Consider the following 23,285-nt stretch of genomic DNA (forward strand, 5'->3'; position numbering starts at 1 on the left):
TACAGTCATGCGGATAAGATGCCTGTCATCTCGACTGCTAGTGATACGAGGCCGTTGGGATCCAGCACGGCGTTCCGTATTACCCTCCTGAACTCACCGATTCCATATTCTGCTAACAGTCATAGGATCTCAACCAACGCTAGCAGCAATGTCGCGATTCGATAAACATACATTGCGATAGGCTACAATCCGACCTTTATCAAAGTCGGAAGCGCGATGGTACGAATTTCTCCTCCTTACACGAGGCATCACAACAACGTTTCACCAGGCAACGCCGGTCAACTGCTGTTTGTGTATGAGAAATCGGTTGGAAACTTTCGTCATGTCAGCACGTTGTAGGTGTCGCCACCGGCACTAACCTTGTGTGAATGCTCTGAAAAGCTAATCATTTGCATATCACAGCATCTTCTTCCTGTCGGTTGAATTTCGCGTCTGTAGCACGTCATCTTCGTGGTGTAGAAATTTTAATGGCCAGTAGTGTAGAATGCATTCTGAAATAACCTTTGCGTCGCCTATCAGGCAGCATGACAAGCAACTGGAAAGATCTCATCCATAATCATCATTGTAGAAAACCTGAACCAACTCGCATTGACACCAGACAAAGTAAAAAGCAGAATAGACTAGACTGCTTCCCAAACAGAAAACCAGAGCAGAACTGCGTAAACACATTCAAAATTATGTCACCTTGTGGTTCTGGATCCTTGAATGTTTCGCTTTGGCCGATGGTTCAGAGACCTCCAAAAATACGAAACATAACAGTGAAGAGGAAACTCAAAGAGCTTGTTTCGACTGATCTTTGCTGACCGTAGCAAAGATAAACTCGCAATATAAGAAAAGGAAAAATATTGCATCCAAAATCTGATAGATCAAATCGACCGTATCTTTAATCATCGCCTTCCCTGTTAACTGGAACGAATTTTCACTGTGGTCTGTAGGAGAGCACAAGACGATCTTTCACGTTGGTACAAAATATTCAACGATATTTATAAAATAAAAGGACTACATAATAATGACAAAACTAAAAATTAATTGAATTTTCCATCAGTGCTTGACAGAATATAATTATATGACTAAATTACATGAAGGCAGCATTCCAGTGCACCCGGTAGTGTCAGCCTTTTCTGCTCCCTCTTGCATACTAGCAAAAGATTTAGATTACATCATTAAAAAGAAAAGAAATTTTAAACTTAAGTTTAGTATGAAAAATTCTGTTGCTCTGGTTAATAATTTAAAAGATATGCAAGTATGCCAGTTTCTAGAGTGGTATCGTTTGATGTCACTAGCTTATTCATTAATGTTCCCACTGATGAGTGTATAAACATACTAACAAATCTTTTGCACAAATCAAAGTAAATGCTGTTGAATTACGTGACGTAACTTTTGATATTACAAAGTGTGTAAAACAAAAATATTTTTAGTCGAAGGACACATATTAAAGTCAGTTTGTGACATAGGTAATGAGTTCTGCTCCCAGTCCTGTCTGAAACTTTCATGGCCAGTTTTGAACAAAACTTCCTGCAGAAAGAGCCACTGAATCGCAAGTAAGGTATTGATTCAGATATGTGGACAAAGTGCTGTTTTTATGGTCTGGTACCACTGGACAGTTAGGCAAATACCACTCGCCTTCTGTTTACTTATTGTGTCCTTCAGACATCGCCGAAAGAAGAGACACCACGTGTTCATATAATTGCTATGCCTGTATGGGCAATCAACCCACAACCTTAAATATAAATGTATATTTACGTTTGACCTCCGGCAGGAATCTAAAATTTGCGAACTTGGAGAACTTGGTCAGGAAATGCGTATAGGTGTCGATAGGTGAAAAAAAAAAAAGGTTCAAATGGCTGTAAGCACTATGGGACTTAACATCTGAGGTCACCAGTCCCCTAGACTTAGAACTACTTAAACCTAACTAACGTAAAGACATCACACACATCCATGCCCGAGGCAGGATTCGAACCTGCGACGGTAGCAGCAGCATGGTTCCGGTCTCAAACGCCTAGAACCGCTCGGCCACAGCGGCCGGCAAGGCGATAGGTGAGAATAGCAGTCGGCCGGGAAGCATGCCTTGATAGTGCACGCATTTGCGACAACCGTTGTGTCTGCGTGGTGACTTGTTTACCGCAACTGCCTGGTAAGTAGGAGATCCTGGGTTCGAGTCCCAGTCCGGCACATGTTTTCACTCGTCTCGTCTGAATCCACACAAAGTCTCAGTGCAGATAGTATCATTAGTTCCTTCCCTTTCCCTTTATTTCTTCCCCGCTCCTTACAACTAACATATTACGTATCTCAGCTGCCTGATCCCTTCCGGCGTCAGTGATTCACCTCGATGGACAATGAATCGACAACCTACAGTGCGGATGTACATGTACATTCGACGTCAGTGGAAATCTAAAATTAGTGAGCGTGGAGGATATGGAAGGCGACTGCGGACAGGCGGTGAAGGTGGAAAGGTGAGTCGGCCAGGGAACTTTCCGAAATATCTCACGCGTTTGTAATAAACCCTGTGACCTGGTGGCAGAGTGATTAACACAACTGCCTAATAAGCAGGAGATCCTGGGTTCGAGTCCCAGTCTGGCATATATTTTCATTCGACGCTGCTGATTTCCCACAAAACCATATTGTCGCTGATACCACTAGTTTCTTCTCTTTCCTTTCATTTCTCCCCCTCCCCTCTTTAATTTACATACTATGAACCACAACTGCTTATCTCGCGTGGTGTATATTTTCTCGGACTTTTCGGAAAGAACGGACACCACGTATTCATGTAAGCAGTTGTTTTGACCACGTTCTCATTCGCTATTGAATGCGATTTGCGAGTAAATTTGCAACAAATATACGACTGTCTCTTAGTTTAAACACTCGTATAATGAACGTATTATTTTACGTGAAGTATTATACATTTTGGTGTAATAGAGGTTTTTATGTAGGAGTATGTGTGGTTTGATTGGGAGTCGGTTTTTAATGGCAAAATCGGGTCAGTCCCCCCAGACAGGGATACCTGACAACTCTGCACACGGCCCGCATTCACGGCTTTAAACGCCATGCCACACAATTTTAATCTTACTTGAAAGCTCAATAGATACACTTTTCACTTATTTAACTGTGTATTGTTCCATTCCTTATCGGATGATAAATGTCTGCAGTGATCAACAGCCCTGAAGAAGTGCAACATTAACCTGTAGTTCGTTAAATAGCTCATGAAAAAAAACACATAAATTTTCGTAGTTCGCTTTTTTCTATGTCAACACAAGTGGGCAATAATGATAACACTAAGTGCTGCTATCGGTGTTTTTATTGTGGTACTGCACTGTCCGAAACCCACGAATGAATTAGAGTATGCGCCAGCTCACTATGCCCTGGGACTATTTAAGCAAGAGAAAGAGCTGCGACACACCACTCTGCTGTCATTCGCGATGGAGTTCACATCCTCTTTACTTCTTCTGATCATCGCTGGATGCGGTAAGTAGGTGGGCTTTGATGTGGTATTTACGGTAAAGTACAGCATAGTTCAGAATTAACATGGCAATGGCGGTTGGTTACAACCGTTTCGTACATAGCGATACATCGATAAGAACTACAGATAATTTAAAAGGAAGTTCAATTTTTTTGCAAGTATTACTGGTGTTCTATATGACTCCCCTAGGTTATACGGACAACATCTAAGCACTAAAACATTTCACGAAACTCATTATCAAGCGCATGTGAAGTAATAGACGAAACCACTCTACAAACGAACATTCCGAGATCTGAAAGACACTCGAACGCCTTGAGTTTGGAGATTAGTAACATTTAAACCAACTTCTTACCCTCAACGAGACGACGCTATGCTCTGGCAGAGACTGATGGACTATTGTTGTTGGGCTTTGAGAAAGATCTTACGTATGCTTCCATTGCTGGACAGAATTTCAGAATTCAGAATGCGTATTTCTTATGCGCTCGTGTCGGCTACTCCCCATATGGTTCAGAATATGTGACATAAGATGGATTATCGGTTAGATGTTTTCAGTGTGGAGTCATATAAATCACCTATGAAGCATGTAAAAAATGAAACTTTCTTTTACATTATCTGTAATTCTTATCGATGTGTTGGTGTACATTAAATATTTTTGAATATCGTGAAATTCTGTTTCTATTAGCCCAGCATTACTTGATACTCGTATTCAAATACTCGGTTTCTGAAAAACATTGAGAATCAGTCAGCTCTAGTATAAGGAGAAATTACACTTCATTTTACGAGAAATATCCTCTATAATTATGACTTATATTAGGAAGAGAAAGCTCTTCATCCTCGTTAAGAAGAAACGTTCAACATCGTTTTATTGCTGTAAGGACAGTAGAGTCTATATATTATTCCGCTGGCTAATAATGCATTCAAACCTCCGTGTGAGGACTCTTCAGAAGGACGTTGTCATCAGGAAAGATGAAACTGGCATTCTACTGGTCGGAACTTGGAATGTTAGATTCCGTAAGGGTATAGGTGGGTTAGGGAATTTAAGGAGGGAAATGGATAGGTTGAAAATAGATATACTGGGAATGAGTGAAGTGCGGTGGTAGAAAGAACAGGACTTCTGGGCAAGTGCGTACAGTGATGAAAATACGAAATCAAACAGAAGTGATGCAAGACTAGGTCTAATAATGAATAAGAAATAGGAAGGCGTGTAAGCGACCATGAACAGCATAGTAAACGCATCATCGTAGCCAAGAGAGACACGAAGCCAACACTCACCACAGTAGGACCAATTTATATGTTAACTTGCTACGCAGATGATGAAGAGATTGAAAGAATGTATAATGAGATAAAAGAATTTATTCTCACAGTTAAGGGCGAAGAAAATTTAACTGTAGTCGGAAACTGACATTCGATAATAGGGAAAAGAAGAAAGGGAGAATAATTGGGGGAAGGTAGACTTTGGAAAACGAATAAAACAGGGAACCGCTTGGTAGAAATTTGTATAGAGAATAATTTTATAATCGATAACCTGATGTAGGAAGATGTATACATAGAAGAGACCTGTAGACGCTGAAAGATTTAGGATCGATTACATAATGGTAAGACAGAGATTTTGAAATCAGATTCTAAACAGTAAGATATTTCCAGAGAGGCAGATGTGGACTCTGACGCTAATTTATTGGTTATGCACTGCAGATTAAAACTGAAGAAACTGATAAAAGAGGAAACACCGGGGATGGGATTGCGTGATTACTCCTCAGTTGGTGGTTATAAAATTTTAATTTTTCAGACATGCAGTAAAAGCTTGTATCTTCATTGGATGATTCTAATGCTCTTTAACTATGGTACTGTGCTACCAAGTGCCTCTCGTATACAGAGATTGCGGGTGCAAGACAGTCCATATAAACTCCAAATGAATCTGATAAATTTTAAAGGAAACAGTGGGAGGCGGTAACAGCGTACTGTAAGCATGCTTCAGCTAGGGATATAACTACTGTCTGAGCCTGATGAGAATACTGCCTGTGACAATTACTACCAGTGAACATCTTTTATGCGGGCAGTAACTATTTTTAATTGCTTATTGTTGGTTATTTAGTGGATCTGGTTAAATGTGGGGTATCATTTTCGGTTACAACTTTATAATTTTGACTGTGATAGATTTGACATTCATTCTTTAAACAAAACAGTCGTTCATTTGATTCTACACACGTTTGACTCTACACACAAATCGAAATGATCTATGCAAATAGTCTCTCTCTAACCAGCCCGATAACTTAATTTAATACTTCCCCCCCCCCCCCCCCCACACACACACACAGATTTACTCACAGCATCCACATTCTATTGGCTACTCAAAGTGCAAATGCGAGAAACCATATAGGCTACGCAATAGCTGCAAGTTGAGAGTTCCACAAACAAAATCGAAGAACAGACCAAAGGAATTAGTTATCCAACTTATTAGTTAGTAAACCGAATTAACGTGCTTTTCTAGAGCAATTTCCGTGATCTGTGCCGTGGCTGCTCAGCTGATTCCAGCGCAAGTTGGTAGAAGCAAGCAAAGACGCGTCTCTCATCGGAAATATTACAGCAAAAGCTCTGGTTTTAACACGTCAGGAATGACTGAAGGCCTTGCTCATTCGAAATAGCCGGACGCGGTGGTCTCGCGGTCTCCGGAACTGTGCGGCTGCTACGGTCGCAGGTTCGAATCCTGCCTCGGGCATGGATGTGTCTGATGTCCTTAGGTTAGTTAGGTTTATGTAGTTCTAAGTTCTAGGGGACTGATGACCACAGCAGTTGAGTCCCATAGTGCTCAGAGCCATTTGAATCATTCGAAATAATTATGTACTGAGTATTTATCCAAATTGAGCACCAACTGAACACAAGGTCTGACCGTTCATTGCTGGGCTGGGACACAAAAATATCACAAAATTACCAAAAATTACGAGAGACTATAAAATAGTTACACCAAGAATTGCACTGATGATATCTCGGTGTGGTTAAGTATAGTGCCCATGTCTCTACTAAGTCAGTAGCCATCCTCACAAGCCACGTGGTGTGAGCAATAACCGGCAATATTCACACAAAGGAAACTACCTGGAAATTTACAAAATTTGCAGAAAACGCGCCGCTACCATTCCAGAAAATTTTTCTCAATGTTTTAACACGAAAGAACATTACAAAATCTAAATACTGTTACTACTGCTGCGCTCATTCCCTGTCTGCACGACACGTGGCGCGAACACAACACATAAAAAAACACATCAAAATACGCAAAATAATTAAGTAAAAGTTACGGCGAAACAATTCCTATCCTTAGTCTACACCACTTCCCATCCTTTTTTGCTCACAGAATGCATTCCTCTGGACACTGAGGTATCATGTGGAAAAGGGTGCCAACATGCGCACTGATGCACATCACACAGAAAATATCGTAAAATATTAATTTTTCCACACAAAATTTATACAACGAATTGAAATCATTTGCTGCTGTCTGCTACACGTTTTAATGACATAAGAGCTACTTGACTAGTACAAAGCCGTTATGACAATGAACTGGAAAAGCGCGCAGTCTGCCAAAATTAGAGCAGTTTGCTTCGTTCAGTATTTCTACATCTAGACTGCGACTAACTGCAAAGCCAAGAAACGTATTAAGTAGAATACCGCATTTTTACCACACCTTCCGACACCGCAGCCGCAGCGCCTCCTCGGCCTGTCCTCTCTCCAGTGCGTTCCCACTAACAGTCCTCCAAAGGGCCCCTGGCCGGACCCAACGTCCTTTGTTCGAATCTCTCGCTCTAGTTGGTTGAGGGCCGACCTGTGCCTTCTCTACTCTAACCAAACCGACCTATTTCCAGCAACGCGGGCCATTCCTGCTTTGAGCCTCGCTAGTTTTTGCATTGATAAGCCTACTGCCCTATTACGTATCTTTGGAGCTAAATACACCATTCTAGTTCTTATTTCTTTCACACGTCTTTACTCTCTCACACATTGTACGAGGGTCATGGAAAGGATCAGGAAGTGTGACGCTTACGGAAATCAAACACTGGTTTGTTCCATTCCTATGTCCAAGAGTTGGGGTACGCAAATAAAAATAATAAAAATAAATACTGATGTTATGTTAATAGTTATTTCTAATTAAGTAGATAATTCATTGTCTATCTGCAACTGTAATTCATCTTGCTCACAGTGAATTTCGTCAAAGAAGCGTACAACTAATACCGCTTCAGGATCGGAATCAGTTGAAAGAACCAGAAATAGCTAAGGCAAGTTTTAACTGAAACAGGAGAAAGCTATACAATAGAAGACGAATGAGAAGTTTTGTGAGATGAAATAGTGAAGGCAGCATAAGGTCGAATAGATAAAAAGACATGATCTAGTAAGAATCCTTGAATAACACAGAAAACATTGAAATTAATTGACGGACGGAAAAAATATAAAATGCATCAAATGTAGCAGGCGAGAGGGTTACGGATATCTAAAAGTGAAACTGAAAGGAAGTGCGAAATGGCTAAGCAGGAATAGTCAGTTGACAAATAGAAGGCTGTAGAAGAGTAGTGAGGAATGATGTCCAGTTTAGGTATGTAACAATTGATAATTATTCTAATATTTTTGTTCAATTGATGGTCGCGTTTGTCTTAATAATGATCACCCGTTTCTTTCGAATTTCGAAAATTTTCCGGATCTGTTAAAACGAAAAAGCTAACTATTTTTTTTTAGAGATTTGAAGGTGTTCAATCTTTGAATGAAACCGGTCATTATTTTTAATAAAAATTGCACAATACATCGCAATAAAAATATTAGCAATGAGAGAAAGATATATGCCGCCTACAGGAAAATTAAAAAGACCTGGAGTATAGAGAAACAACTGTATGCATATCAAGAACTCGGATGGCAAGACAATGCTAAGCAAAGAAGGGAAGTCTGAAAGATGGAAGGAATGTATAGAAGAGTTATACAAGGGAAATGAACTTGACGGCAATATTGAAGAAAGGGAACAGGAAGTAAATGAATATGAGATGGGAGGAACGACACTGCTAGAAATTTTGACGTATTAGGGAAAAACCTCGATGGAAACAAAGTCCCTAGAACAACTTGTACAGAAACTGAACTCCAGTAGAAAGGTATGAAAAGGAAGCAATAGCTGAGAAAGTTGTAGCCTTCCAATGATGTTATACAGTCTGTACATTGGCCAAGCTGTAAAGAAAACCAAAGAAGTATTCTGATAAGAATTGAAGTTTAAGAAGAAGAAGTAGAAACTTTGAGGTTTGCCGATGACTTCGTAATTCTATCAAAGACGTCAAAGGTACTGGAGGAACCGTTGAATGGAATGGATAGTGTCTTGAAAAGGGGTTATAAGATCAGCCCCAACAAAACTAAAACAAGGGTAATGCAGATGAATTAATCAGGAGATTAAAAGTAAAATATAATTTTTGTTACTAGGGGAAGAAAATAACTTGAGTATTGCCGGAACAGCGAGAAACGCTTTCGAAAAAAAAAAGAAATTTGTTAATATCCAATTTAAATTTAAGTGTTAGAAGTCTTAGTTCAGACAAGAAGAGGACAGACGCTTTTGGAATGTAGTCATATAGGATAATGCTGAAAATTAGATGAATAGATCGAATAATGAGTGAAGAGGTAATAAATCGAACTGAAGAAAAAAGAAATGTATGGTACAACTTGACTAAAAAGTGGGATGTGTTGATGGGAAACACCCTGTTGTATTAAGGAATAGTCGATTTGGTAATGGAGTGAAGTGTGGAGAGCAAAAAATTTGATAAGGAAACTTAAGCACAAATGCAGTAAGCAGGTTCAGACGGGTGTAGGTTGGAGTAGTTATTCAGAAAAAAAAGACTTGCCCAGGTCAGACTGGCATGGAGAGACGCATCAAACCAGTCTTCAGATTGAAGACCACGGCAACAACATAGATTCAAGAGAGCTAGGTAAGGATGAAATACGAGTATTTCGTGTAGTACATTGTTGAGTTGCAGAACCATCTTCCAGTTCGGTTAAAATATTCTGAAGCGTCCGGGAGAAGAATCTCGCCAGAGTGTATCTGCTCTGTGGAAGCCTTCTATGAAACATTAATTTATAAAGAAGAAAGTTACTGGGGAGCGTATCGACATAGGGACGCGAGACGTACAAGATCGTTAATGACAGGCTGTATACAAATGAGAGACTCGTATTAATTAACTAAAATATCTAACTAAGGTCTACCACTATTATTTCCACCTACTAAGCATTTTTTGTTAGTGACATATTTGTTGATGTTTCCAAAAATATGGTCTTCAGGCATCATCCATGCACCCATCCATCATCAACTGGAGTTCAATTTGAATTTAATCTATGAATTGTCAGCTAATGTGTTTAGAGGACACAGCCAATGAATTTCGAATCAACTGTATTCTATGAATTACTCTTAACGTACTTAGATTAAATGCACAGCAAACGAAACATTTAAAGTCACACCGACGATCGAGGGAAAGCTATAACACACGACGTCTCCATTTGTGATTTTGCCCGTCCTGAGAGCTAACAAAAACAATGAAACAGATTTGAACAATTCTGTATTTTGAAGGATACTGACTAAACAGCTGTTTTAGCCATTTAAATTAAATTTCATTCTCAGAGAGAAACTAATATTCTGATAAATCTTTCCTTTCAGGAGTCATCAATGCTGCAGATAACAAGGTGGGTACTCACTATTTGCAGTATTTCACTGTAATATATGCAGCTTAGGAAAGCCTTCTTCAGTCTACTGCTAAGAGTTTCCGTACTGTAATATTTTCATTTAGGAAACAAATAATTATCACTTGCCTCGTTTTTATTTTGTTTCTGCCTTTATATGGTACAGGATGCTTTTCTACATGTTTTCAAGATATTTCATTTTTCTTCATTTTTTATGTACTACTGTTTATTAGAAAATTTATGACAAACTTCCTCGAGCTTTAAAATATTTGTACAATATAAAACTTAGATTTGTTTAGAATCCTTGTTCTGGCTACCCATAAAGATGCACACCTTTTTCGAAATAATGTTGCGGTAATCAGAGGAGCATTTAAAGGCAGAACAAGTATTATCCAAAAAAGTTGCATTGAAGTCTGCCTGTCTACTCAGGGCATCATTACTGTTTGTTACCTCTTTGACATACATCTCCAACTTAGAAATTACAGGTTCACAAGACGAGTGAACAGGCACAGGTAAACATAGAGGGCCGTGACAATCACGAGAACTGGAAATTTTCTAGTCAGTGAAGTTAGACACGAAGCAACGAACCACCATGGTATGCAAAGATATGAAGAGGGTGAAAGAAATTTATGGTACATCATAAGAAATTATTCTGTATATTAAAACACATGAAAATTTAATTATGGTGGGGGTCTCGAATTCGATAGCAGGAAAAGGAAGGGAAGGGAAATAGCAGGAGAAAGTGTTCTTGGTTGAGGGGGGGGGGGGGTGGGGGGAGAAGTGAAAGGGAAGGAAACATGTTAAAATTTTACACAGGACACAGTTTAACCACTTCTGACACTTGGTTTAAGAATCAGGACAGAAGAGACACCAGATGGTTTCAAATACTTTTTGTGTAGGAAGGCCAGATATCAAACTACAAAATATTTACAGATGTACACGAGAACTCTAACCGTATTTTTTGGTTATGAATGCAGATTAAAATTGAAGAAATCACACATATGTATGAAATTAAGAAGACGAGACCTGGGTACGTTGAAATAACCAGACACTGCCGACAGCTTCAGAAAGAGCTGTAGGCAACGACTGACTAAAACAGAGGAAGCGGATAAAAAAGAAATAAAATGGAAAATGAATGGGTAGCTTCGAGAGGTGAAACAGTGAACGCAGAAGTGAAAGAACTGGGTTAAGAGGCAACCCCAGCGAAAAGTCTTAGATAACGCACAAGATGTGAAATGAAACTGATGAAGCCGGCCGGTGTGGCCGAGCGGTTCTAGGCACTTCAGTCTAGAACCGCGTGACCGCTACGGTCGCAGGTTCGAATCCTGCCTCGGCATGGATGTGTGTGATGTTCTTAGGTTAGTTAGGTTTAAGTAGTTCTAAGTTCTAGGGGACTGATGTTCTCGGATGTTAAGTCCCATAATGCTCAGAGCCATTTGAACCATTTTTTTGAAACTGATGAAATGAGAAAATACAAAAGTGCAGGAAAAAAATAGGCGAAAGATAGGCAGAAAGTGAAACTCTGAGATGAAAGGAATCAGGGAGCAGACATACGAAACTAAAAAGTATGCATGACTATAGGAAATATAGGTGTCGCTTCTAGAAGAATAAAAGAAACTTTTGGACAAAAGGGAAGCAACTGCGTCAACGTTAAGAGTTAGTGTAGTATATCACAGAAGAGGTATATTAGGAAAAGAAACATAATGACAATGTTATGAATCAGAGATTCGATTTTAAGACGAAAATTTGAAAGATTAGTAAAAGAGCGATTAGTAAAAGTCTAATAAGTCTCTTCAGAATTATTTAGATTTTTGGGGGAACCAACAATGGCGAAACTGTTCCATCTGGTATACACGATATATGTACTATGTGATCAAAAGTATCCGAACACCTGGCTGAAAATGACTTACAGCTACATGGCGCCCTCCATCGGTAATGCTAGAGTTCACTAAGGTGTTGGCCCAACCTTAGCCTTGAAGACAGCTTCCAGTCTTGCAGGGATACGTTCAACCAAGTGCTGGATGGTTTCTTGGGGAATGGCAGCCCATTATTCACGGAGTGGTTCACTGAGGAGAGGTATCGACGTCGGTCGGTGAGGCCCGGCACGAAGTCGGCGTTCCAAAATATCCCAAAGGTGTTCTATAGGGTTCAGGTCAGGACTCTGTGCAGGCCAGTCCATTACAGGGATGGTATTGTCATTTCACCATTCCGCCACAGGCAGTGCGTTATGAACAGGTGCTCGCTCGTGATGAAAGATGCAATTTACCATCCCCGAATTGCTCTTCAACAGTGGGAAGCAAGGAGGGGTTTAAAACATGAATGTAGGCCTCTGCTGTGATAGTGTCACGCAAAACAACAAGGGGTGCAAGCCCCCTCCACTAAAAACGCGACCGCACCATAACACCACCGCCTCCGAATTTTACTGTTGGCACTACACACGCTGACATGTGACGTTCACCGGGCATTCACCATACCCGCACCCTGCCATCGGATCGCCACATTGTGTACAGTGATTCGTCACTCTACACAATGTTTTTCCACTGTTCAACCGTCCAACGTTTACGCTCCTTGCACCAAGCGAGGCGTCGTTTGGCATTTACCGGTGTGATGTGTGGCTTATGAGCAGCTGCTCGACCATGAATTCCAAGTTTTCTCACCTTCCGCCTAACTGTCATAGTACTTGCTGTGGATGCTGATGCAGTTTGGAATTCTTGTGTGCTGGTCTGGATAGATGTATGCCTATTACACATTACGACCTTCTTCAACTGTCGGCGGTCTCTGTCAGTCAACAGATGAGGTCGGTCTGTATGCTTTTGTGCTGTACGTGTCCCTTCACGTTTCCACTTCACTATCACATCGGAAACAGTGGACCTAAGGATGTTTAGGAGTGTGGAAATCTCGCGTACAGACGTATGACACAAGTGACACCCAATCAGCTGACCACATTAGAAGTTCTGCGGAGCGCCCCATTCTGCTCTCTCACGATGTCCAATGACTACTGAGGTGGCTGACATGGAGTACCTGGCAGTAGGTGGCAGCACAATGCACCTAATATGAAAAACGTACGTTTTTGGGGTGTCCGGATACTTTTGATCATATAGTGTATCAGACTGATAGAAGACGTCAAGATGTCAAGAAAAATGTAAGAATCTTAATACCAAACAAGGTAATAAACTTTCAAAACTGTGTACTAGTCATTTAGGGTTCCAGTTATTCCATACATCTATTGTTCTCCAACTTGAACATAATTATCCAAGTATAAAGATGAATGTTAAAAATTAACCATTATTACGACAGCGTTGTTTGGGATTGTGTGCTGTAGTGCGAAGAGCTATTCACAAAGAGTATTTTCTTCTACAAGATTAACTGGCATATGAAAACCAAAAATCTGACTCAACGAATCTTAGCTGCAGTATTTCGTTTGGATTGTTTTGCTGTTTTCTTATCTAAAGTGTAGAACCGATGGAAGGCATACACTACATTTATGTTAATATATTTCCATGCACTAGTATATCCGTAGGTCGTTCGCCCTAACTTCTATTCTCTCAGGTTATAGTCTCAAAATCTGTCTTAAAAACAATTAACTTTACACTTCTTCTACTCATTTCGTGAATGCACAGCAGTCTAAGGAGAAAGAACTCCCTGATTATTATCGGATCTACAAACATAGAACATTCAATATATCTGATGTAAAAAGAATATTAATTACCTTCTTCAGACGGTTGACGTTTAACTTTCTTTGTGCAGGTGGATTCGTGCCTCCTGAAATGTCAAACAACCTTTAGATGGATACTGTCCCACGAGAAAACAACTACTACAGGTAATGACAATGAAACTGGTACTTTTTAATAATTAAAGTACGAGGGTTGGAACTTAAATAATGGCAATTATTTATTCATAACCGATACAAAACAGTTACATGTTTGCATCTTTTACTGTCGTTCAAAGTAGTCACCAGCGTTATGTAGAACTCGTTGCCAGCAATGTGGAAGGCGTAGTGTACCGTTAGCAGAGCCTGTTCTGTTGATGGTGTGAATGGAGCGATTTTAGTGCCTGTCCAATCTCTGGAACTGTTCTGAAGCGAATGCCACGAAGTGGTTTCTTCGTCTTCGGAATCAAATCAGAGTCACAAGGATTTAAGTCCGGGGTGTATGGTGGATGGTACAGTACTTCCCAGTCCCATCGACCGAACAGAGCAGCCACAGGTTGCGCTGTATGCGCCCGCGTATTGTCTTGCAAAATGAATGATGGGTTGCGCAGAAAGTGTCGCCGGTTCTTTCGCAGAGCTGTCGCAGGTGATGCTACAACAACGAAGAGTAATACGACTTAAGTCCTTGTGACTCTGATTTGATTCCGAAGATGAAGGAACCACTTCGTGGCATTCGCTTTAGAACTGTTCCAGAGATTCGACAGGCAGTAGACCGCTCCATTCGCACCAATAACAGAACAGGCTCTACTAATGGTATACTACACCTTCCACATCTTTGCAACGGGTACTACACAAAGCTGGTGGCTACTTTGCAGGACAGTAACAGGTGCAAACATGTAACTCTTTTGTATCGGTTGTGAACAAATAGTTGCCACTATTTAAGTTCCAACCCTCGTTGAACAAGGCGAGGACACATGAATCCAGTGTTCCTGCTAATTGTGGTGATGATAACATTAATTTTGTAATTGATTTAGTGTTTATGTAAAAAATAGATAGAATATCGGAGATCTTGGAAGGAGGGAAGGTTGAAGCTTAACTTCTTGTCCGCATCGTTGTAATTATAGATGATGGACGAGTCAAGAATTCTGTGTGTGTTTATTAAGGTATTTATATTTCCATTCGCCTGAAGTGCTGTACAGAAGATAGAGAAAACCCAAGTCGGGATGTACAAGTCCTTCAAAAATAAGATCGGAGCATCCAAAACCGAATTAAAAGATTCTCCGATGTATTACCGTGTTTTGCAAGGTTTTCTCAACAGGGTAAAGTTGCCTGTCAAGAGAGGTAGTAAGACTGGTGTAATGAGACCGATGACGAAGACTCAATAATTGGTGAAAGTTAATATGAGCCTTGATTTATGCAGTTCTATTGGAAAGTGTCCACTCAGTGAAAAGATGGATAGGATAACTATATGTAGTGATAACCGTATCATAGCCGAAAACCAATTTGTAAAAGTAATAAACAGTGTAGAATATTACACCATTTTCGTTCATAACGTAAAATTAGAAACATTTTATGATAGGACAAAGTGGCATGGTGATCCCAAGCCTAACGAGAAAAGATGAAAAACTGCTGACTCTAATAGTTCGGTTTGTACGGATAAATCCCCCACATAAGAATGGGAGATGTGGACAAATAACTGAACACCGAGAAACAAATTACTTATCTTCCTTAATTTAATGGTTGATATAATGCGAAAGAAATAAAGGAAAACTTTTCTGTGTCTAGACGGGTAATAAAGGATAGAATTAAATGTCTACTCGCTATCGCATATGAAGATATCACACGCCAAATGATATCAAACCTGTCCGCATCTTATAAATAGTTGACTTTTCTAGTTCTTAAAAGTTTCACAGGAATTCATATCATATTCTGTGTTGTGAGTCATTTTTTGGCGACTGGATTGTTTAGAATTGCGTTGAAAACTCGCGGCAACTACTATCTAGCAGTAGCAGGAATAGAGAAGGATTCATACTGAACACTATGACACTGTTTCCTACGTTATCAATTTACTGAAACTAAGTTTTTGCACATTAGTGTACGTAACATAGCTGCGACATGAAGTCACGAAGGAGACATAAGATCATTTTGACAAATATGTGAAGTCTGCAAACTGCTGAATAATCATTGACTGGAGTTGAGCTGCAATCTGCTTACGTCGTTACTACTACCACATGTACCGTTTGTATCTATGAGCAACACGTTGTTCCAAGGTATCTGATGATGGCAATGTCCAAAACACCTAGTACTGGAGTAATAAACGTAACTTGTGTCCAGTCAATGACATTTTCCTCAGCGACCCATACAGCATTTTGCAGATGCACATCCTTGTGTATGTTCTTTACTAATGAAAGATTTTTTCTAGTGAATCATTATTAGTGAGTCTCTAAAGATTCTGCAAATCACGTACAACAACGTAATCATTAACTCCTCTGATTTTTCAGCGACGACGACTACTGAGGAAACAGACGACGCTATCAGAATAACTAATCCTAGGGCCCAAGCCAACAGCAGCAAAGAACCAGTGAAAAGTATCAATTTTCAACTTTTCTGTGGAGGATTCTGCAACGAAATGTATGGCCAGAAGGTAAGTGTTGATGTTTAAAGTGCGACATTTCTACCATTGAAGGTCTAAAAGTCATTGGATGTAGATGTTTTGCATTTACATGCCACTAAAGAAATTACTTTGTTGATAACAGGAGGCACAATATTGTACTTGGAAAATATATCTTTTCTGTTACATCAGTTCCGCTCTGCTCGCGAACACTAACCTTATACAGATCTGTCGATTAGAGGAATCACTGTGTGTGTGTGTTAGAGAAAGACAGAGAGAGAGAGAGAGAGAGAGAGAGAGAGAGAGAGAGAGAGAGAGTTTGTGTGTGTGTGTGTGTGTGTGTGTGTGTGTGTGTGTGTTATGTGTTAGAGAAAGACAGAGAGAGCGAGAGCGAGAGAGAGAGAGAGAGAGAGAGAGAGAGAGAGAGAGTGTGTGTGTGTGTGTGTGTGTGTGTGTTACAGAAAGACAGAGAGAGAGAGAGCGAGAGCGAGAGAGAGAGAGAGAGAGAGAGAGAGAGACAGCGATGTAGACGATGAAAGAATCATTTTTGCTTAAAATTACCTGATACATTCTTAGCTGTCTTCTTATATACTTGCTCGTCGATTTTTTTTTACCGAAAGGCCAATGTGAACTATTTTTTGGTAAAAACTTTCATTTCCATTTAAAGGGTCGTCGACAGAGTATTTGACAACTGACGAGAAAGGATTCAGTTGTGCCTATGTTCAGGTGTTGATCTTCTTCAGAGGATCCAGGTGAAATATGAGCCAGCATCATCAAACACTGTCATACATTTTGTTTTTCCATCACGACTTCGAAGTCTGTGTCACAGAAAGCTGGACTTCACATGGTGCTCTCACAACACACAGGACGGTTGGAATAAAAGACAGAGGTGAGGTGCTGTTTCTTATTGACAAAAGTGTGGAGGACATCGCAACAAATGGAAACTGGAAGAGTTTGCAGCATTGTCGAGCGTTTGCAAACAGGTTCCTGAAGGCAATGACTTGTACATTTAATATCATATTTCACAGGGACGGGGTATCAGATGTCTAGGTGTTCCTTTTCGAAGAGATCAAAAGCACTGATTCCTTACATTGCAGCCATCCCACGCGATCACTGTTTTGGTGCTGGCCATACCTGAAAGATGTTTCTCCCTTCAAGAATGTCTCCATCTTGAACAATTCCGAAGTTATCTCGAGACGACAGGTGGGTGAATTATCGCACAATCAGCCTAACAGTTCACGCATACAATTTGCAGACAGAATAACATACAGAAGAATGGGAAAGAGAACAGATGATCTGTTAGTTGACGATCATTTTGGCTTAAGGAAATATAAAGGCACCAGAGAGGCAATTCTGACTTTGTGTTTGATAATGGAAACAAGACTGAAGGAAACTCAAGACACGTTCATATGACTTGTCGATCTGGAAAAGTGTTTGCCAATGTAAAATGGTGCAAGGTGTTCTAAATTATGAGAAAAACAGGGGTAAGCTATAGGGAGAGACGTGTAATATACAATATGTACAAGAACCAAGAGGGAACAATAAGAGTAGAAGGCTAAGAACGTACTGCTTGGAATAAAAAGGGTGTAAGACAGGGATGTAGTCTTTCGAACCCTACTTTTCAATCTGTACATAGATGCAGTTAGGAAACTAAAAGAAAGGTTCAGGACTGGAATTAAAAATCAATGTGAAAAGATATCAGTGATAAGACTTGTTGACGACGTTACTACCCTCAGTGAAAAAGAATTGAGCGATGAACAGTCTAATGAGTACAAAATGTGGATGGTCGGCAAATCGAAGAAAGAAGTAAGTAATGAGAAGTAGCAGAAATGAGAACAGAGAGAAACTTAACGTCATAGATGAAATTAGGGTATTCTGCTACCTAGGCAGCAAAATAACACATGACGAACGGAGCAAGGATAACATAAAAAGCAGACCAGCACTGGCAAATATGGCATTCCTCGTCAAGAAAAGTCTAGTAGGATTAAACATAGGCCATAATTTGAGGAAGAAATTTCTCACAATGTGCGTATGGAGCACAGCATTCTATGGTAGTGAGACATGGACTGTGGGAAAATCAGCATTTGTGATGTGGTGTTACAGCAGAATTTTGAAACGTGGGTGTACTGACAAGGTGAAGAATGAGGAGGTTCTCCTGTGAATCGGCTAGGAAAGGAAGATATGGAAAGCCCTGAAAAGATGGAGAGGATGGTAACAATTGTGTTAAGACATCAGGGAATAACTTATATGGTACTAGAAGGGGCTGTAGGGGATAAAAACTGTAGAGAAAAGAGAGCCTGGAATACATTCAGAAAATAACTGAGGACCTATGTTGCGCATGCTACTCTGAGATGAAGAGGTTGACACAGGAGAGGAATTCGTAGCGGGCCGCATCAAACCAGTCAGAAGACTCACGACTCAAAAAAAAGTGAGCCCTTAATGAGAAATGCCTGACTCATACGAATTAAATTGCAACACCAGGAAGGATAAAAAAAATCTAAATTTTACTCGTTGTCCGTGTACAGTTTAATTGGGAGAGCACACGATTGAATTGGTAGACGATTTAGGTGCAGAAAATTGCCACCTGTAACAGCAACAACGGCTCTAACACAATTGGGCATCAAATCAAAGTAAACTTCGATGACGGATTCCATGCTGCTTTTGCTGTGCGGAAGAGTTCATCAATGACAGTGGAATGGCTGTGGCTGGCAAGTGATGGCATGCTACTGTCTGGATAACGGATAATCAGATCTTTCCAGTGGGTGAGAAACAGAAGAACGTGCTGCATGTGGTTTTTTCAAAAAGTGTACTGTCGTCTTGAATTCAGCGTTGTACTCTGAGGACAACATTCTAGATTGCTTGACTTAGAGCATCTCTTTCTTGTTGTGGGCATCAGTGTCCACGAAGCGACTTGGACTGTCCGTCTTCGTTCTGTATACATTAGACTTCCTCCCAATATACAAACATCTAACGGAGTTAGAAGCTGGCAGCCAAACTGTAATACCAGGATCTGTGCACTGATTAGGAAAAATACTTTTGTGATGATGCCTCTCGCAGACGACAGGCAGTAGAGAGGTACTGTTGAACAAGGTTGATGAGTGCATTCTACACTCCTGGAAATTGAAATAAGAACACCGTGAATTCATTGTCCCAGGAAGGGGAAACTTTATTGACACATTCCTGGGGTCAGATACATCACATGATCACACTGACAGAACCACAGGCACATAGACACAGGCAACAGAGCATGCACAATGTCGGCACTAGTACAGTGTATATCCACCTTTCGCAGCAATGCAGGCTGCTATTCTCCCATGGAGACGATCGTAGAGATGCTGGATGTAGTCCTGTGGAACGGCTTGCCATGCCATTTCCAACTGGCGCCTCAGTTGGACCAGCGTTCGTGCTGGACGTGCAGACCGCGTGAGACGACGCTTCATCCAGTCCAGAACATGCTCAATGGGGGACAGATCCGGAGATCTTGCTGGCCAGGGTAGTTGACTTACACCTTCTAGAGCACCTTGGGTGGCACGGGATACATGCGGACGTGCATTGTCCTGTTGGAACAGCAAGTTCCCTTGCCGGTCTAGGAATGGTAGAACGATGGGTTCGATGACGGTTTGGATATACCGTGCACTATTCAGTGTCCCCTCGACGATCACCAGAGGTGTACGGCCAGTGTAGGAGATCGCTCCCCACACCATGATGCCGGGTGTTGGCCCTGTGTGCCTCGGTCGTATGCAGTCCTGATTGTGGCGCTCACCTGCACGGCGCCAAACACGCATACGACCATCATTGGCACCAAGGCAGAAGCGACTCTCATTGCTGAAGACGACACGTCTCCATTCGTCCCTCCATTCACGCCTGTCGCGTCACCACTGGAGGTGGGCTGCACGATGTTGGGGCGTGAGCGGAAGACGGCCTAACGGTTTGCGGGACCGTATCCCAGCTTCATGGAGACGGTTGCGAATGGTCCTCGCCGATACCCCAGGAGCAACAGTGTCCCTAATTTGCTGGGAAGTGGCGGTGCGGTCCCCTACGGCACTGCGTAGGATCCTACGGTCATGGCGACAACATCGATGTACTGTGGAGACCTCATGCCCCACGTGTTGAGCAATTCGGCGGTACGTCCAGCCGGCCTCCCGCATACCCACTATACGCCCTCGCTCAAAGTCCGTCAACTGCACATACGGTTCACGTCCACGCTGTCGCGGCATGCTACCAGTGTTAAAGACTGCGATGGAGCTCCGTATGCCACGGCAAACTGGCTGACACTGACGGCGGCGGTGCACAAATGCTGCGCAGCTAGAGCCATTCGACGGCCAACACCGCGGTTCCTGGTGTGTCCGCTGTGCCGTGCGTGTGATCATTGCTTGTACAGCCCTCTCGCACTGTCCGGAGCAAGTATGGTGGGTCTGACACACCGGTGTCAATGTGTTCTTCTTTCCATTTCCAGGAGTGTAAAATCAAAGAAGCGTCTCCGACAACGGGAAATAGATACAGTCACAAAATATTTGAAACTGTCGCCTTACAAAGGATCAGTTTTCAGTGACATTTCAATATAAAAATGTATTCAACATGGCGAAAGAAATGAGAGCTTTTTTTCAGATAATGCATTTTCAATAAACTGCAAATAATTTTGTTTCATCTATCGTTCATTCCAAATACCAACGGAAAATGTAATAATATACGTGAAATGCGTCGTATCTTGGAAACCATTCGTTACGAGGCATATATTCATAGGACCTTTCTCCCAATACAATTTTTGTCACTTGCACTGAATATCGATCTCTGATGAAACTGTATACGTACATGACGCAATTCACAATTAAGTGCCTGGCAGAGGGTTCATCGTACCATATTTAACTACTTCTCTGAAGTTACACTCTCGAAGGGCCCGCGGGAAACATGAACACTTAAATTTTTCCATGCGATTTCTGATTTCTCTGTCTATTAGCGATCTCTGATTTCTCTTATTTCATTATGATGATCGTTTCTCCCTATGTATGATGGCGCCAATAAAACATTTTCATTCTCAGAGGAGAAATTTTCGATTGAAATTTCGTGAGAAGTTCCTTCCACATCGAAAAACGCTTTGTCTTAATTACTGTACCCCTAATTCGTGTATCATATCCCGTATTTCACGGTAATACAAAACCAGTTGTCCTTATTTGAACTTTTTCTATGTTATCCTTCAGTTCTACGTGATGCGGATCTCACACCGCACAGCAATATTGCAGGAGAGGGCGGACAAACGTAGTGTAGGCAATGTCTTTAGTAGACCTGTTACATTTTAAAAGTGTTCTCCCAATAAATAGCAGAACTCCCACAACATTATCTACGTGATCGTTCCAATTTAAGTTATTCGTAATCGTAATCCCTATGTATACAGTCGAGTTTACAGCCTTTACATTTTTGCGGTTTATCGTTTCACTGAAATTTAGCGGGTTCATTTTAGTGCTCATGTGAAAAACTTTACACTTCTCATGATTTAAGAGTCAATTTCCACTTTTTGCACCGTACAGATGTCTTGTCTAATCCATTTTGCAATTCGTTTTTATCATCAGATGACTTGACATGACGGTAAATGACAGTATTATCTGCGAACAATCTAAGAGGTCCGTTCATATTGTCTCCTAAACCATTTATGTAGATCAGGAACAGCAGAGGGGCCTAAACGCCTCCTTGGGGAACGCCAGTTATTACTTCTGTTTTATTCTATGACTTTCCATCAGTTATTATGAAATGTGACCTTTCTCACCGGAAATCACGAATCCATTCACACAACTGAGACAATACTCCAAAGGCACGCAGTTCGATTAGAAGTCGCTTTTGAGGAACGATGTCATGTGTTTCACAAGGACGATATTTTCTTAATCCGTGTTGGCTATTTGTCTAAATCGTTTTCTTCATAATTTTCCTCTACTACTACTGCAAACATCTCTGGAATGTAGTGTGACTTGCAAAAGCTTTCAGGATGATAAAAGTTCGTCTCTCTGTTCATTGGATGTTCCTTTTCTATACTTTGTGTTCCTTATTTTCGCAGGCGGACTCGACCCACTCATTCATTCCGGGAGGCCCACTCGTCCCGCCGTTCTTTGCGCCAGGACAGGCCGCGGCAGGGGCCCAAGGGGCGGCGGCTGGAGACGCGGTGTCCTCGCGTGGGGGGCGCGTCCAGCGACAAGCTCGCTGAAGCGCCACAGCCGGCCGAGCTGTACTGTGCGCTCACATGCATTTTCACTGTAGATGAACTCCTGCTCGATCTAAGACAAATCACAGATGTTTGTAACTGACACTGATCAGAAATAAATTTGGTTTTGTTTGGTACCTTAATCGTCGTATCTGTGTGACCAGATTAATACCTTTTGAATTAACACAAATAAAGGCAATGAGCGTCCTGTCCATGGTCTTTATTGTTAATCTGTATATTCAATGGAGAGAGAGAGAGAGAGAGAGAGAGAGAGAGAGAGAGAGAGAGAGAGAGGTGCGCGGAAGTAGTAAACACAATGGACGTAAAATTAGTCAGCGCCGAGAGACATCACACAAACACCCGGTATAACACCGCCTGCAGCCCTTGGTGAAGGCATACATTCGACTAGGAAGAGAGTCCATAGGTATCTTCATGTATCCTATATCCAACTAAAGCGTCTTTTTTTGGTTGTTTCGATGAAGGAGACCAGACAGCGAGGTCATCGATCTCATCGGATTAAGGAAGAACAGGGAAGGAAGTCGGCCGTGCCCTTTGAAAGGAACCATCCAGGCATTTCTCTGGAGCGATTTAGGGAAATCACGGAAAACCTAAATCAGGATGGCCGGACGCAGGATTGAACCGTCGTCCTCACGAATACGAGTCCAGTGTCAAACCACTGCGCCACCTCGCTCGGTTA

General features: G+C 41.3%; 1 protein-coding gene across 1 annotated transcript; it reads left to right on the forward strand.

Annotated features, from left to right (window-relative positions):
- The first annotated feature begins 3,384 nt into the window (after positions 1-3,384).
- Positions 3,385-22,731, forward strand: LOC126267413 (uncharacterized). Its single transcript, XM_049972642.1, has 5 exons — positions 3,385-3,462; positions 10,116-10,141; positions 13,886-13,958; positions 16,289-16,431; positions 22,445-22,731. The coding sequence occupies exons 1-5, from the start codon at positions 3,417-3,419 to the stop codon at positions 22,589-22,591; spliced, it is 435 nt and encodes a 144-aa protein (XP_049828599.1). The 5' UTR covers positions 3,385-3,416; the 3' UTR covers positions 22,592-22,731.
- The last annotated feature ends 554 nt before the right edge of the window (positions 22,732-23,285 follow it).

This window comes from Schistocerca gregaria, chromosome 4 (assembly GCF_023897955.1).
Source record: "Schistocerca gregaria isolate iqSchGreg1 chromosome 4, iqSchGreg1.2, whole genome shotgun sequence".
Taxonomy (NCBI): Eukaryota; Metazoa; Arthropoda; class Insecta; order Orthoptera; family Acrididae; genus Schistocerca; species Schistocerca gregaria.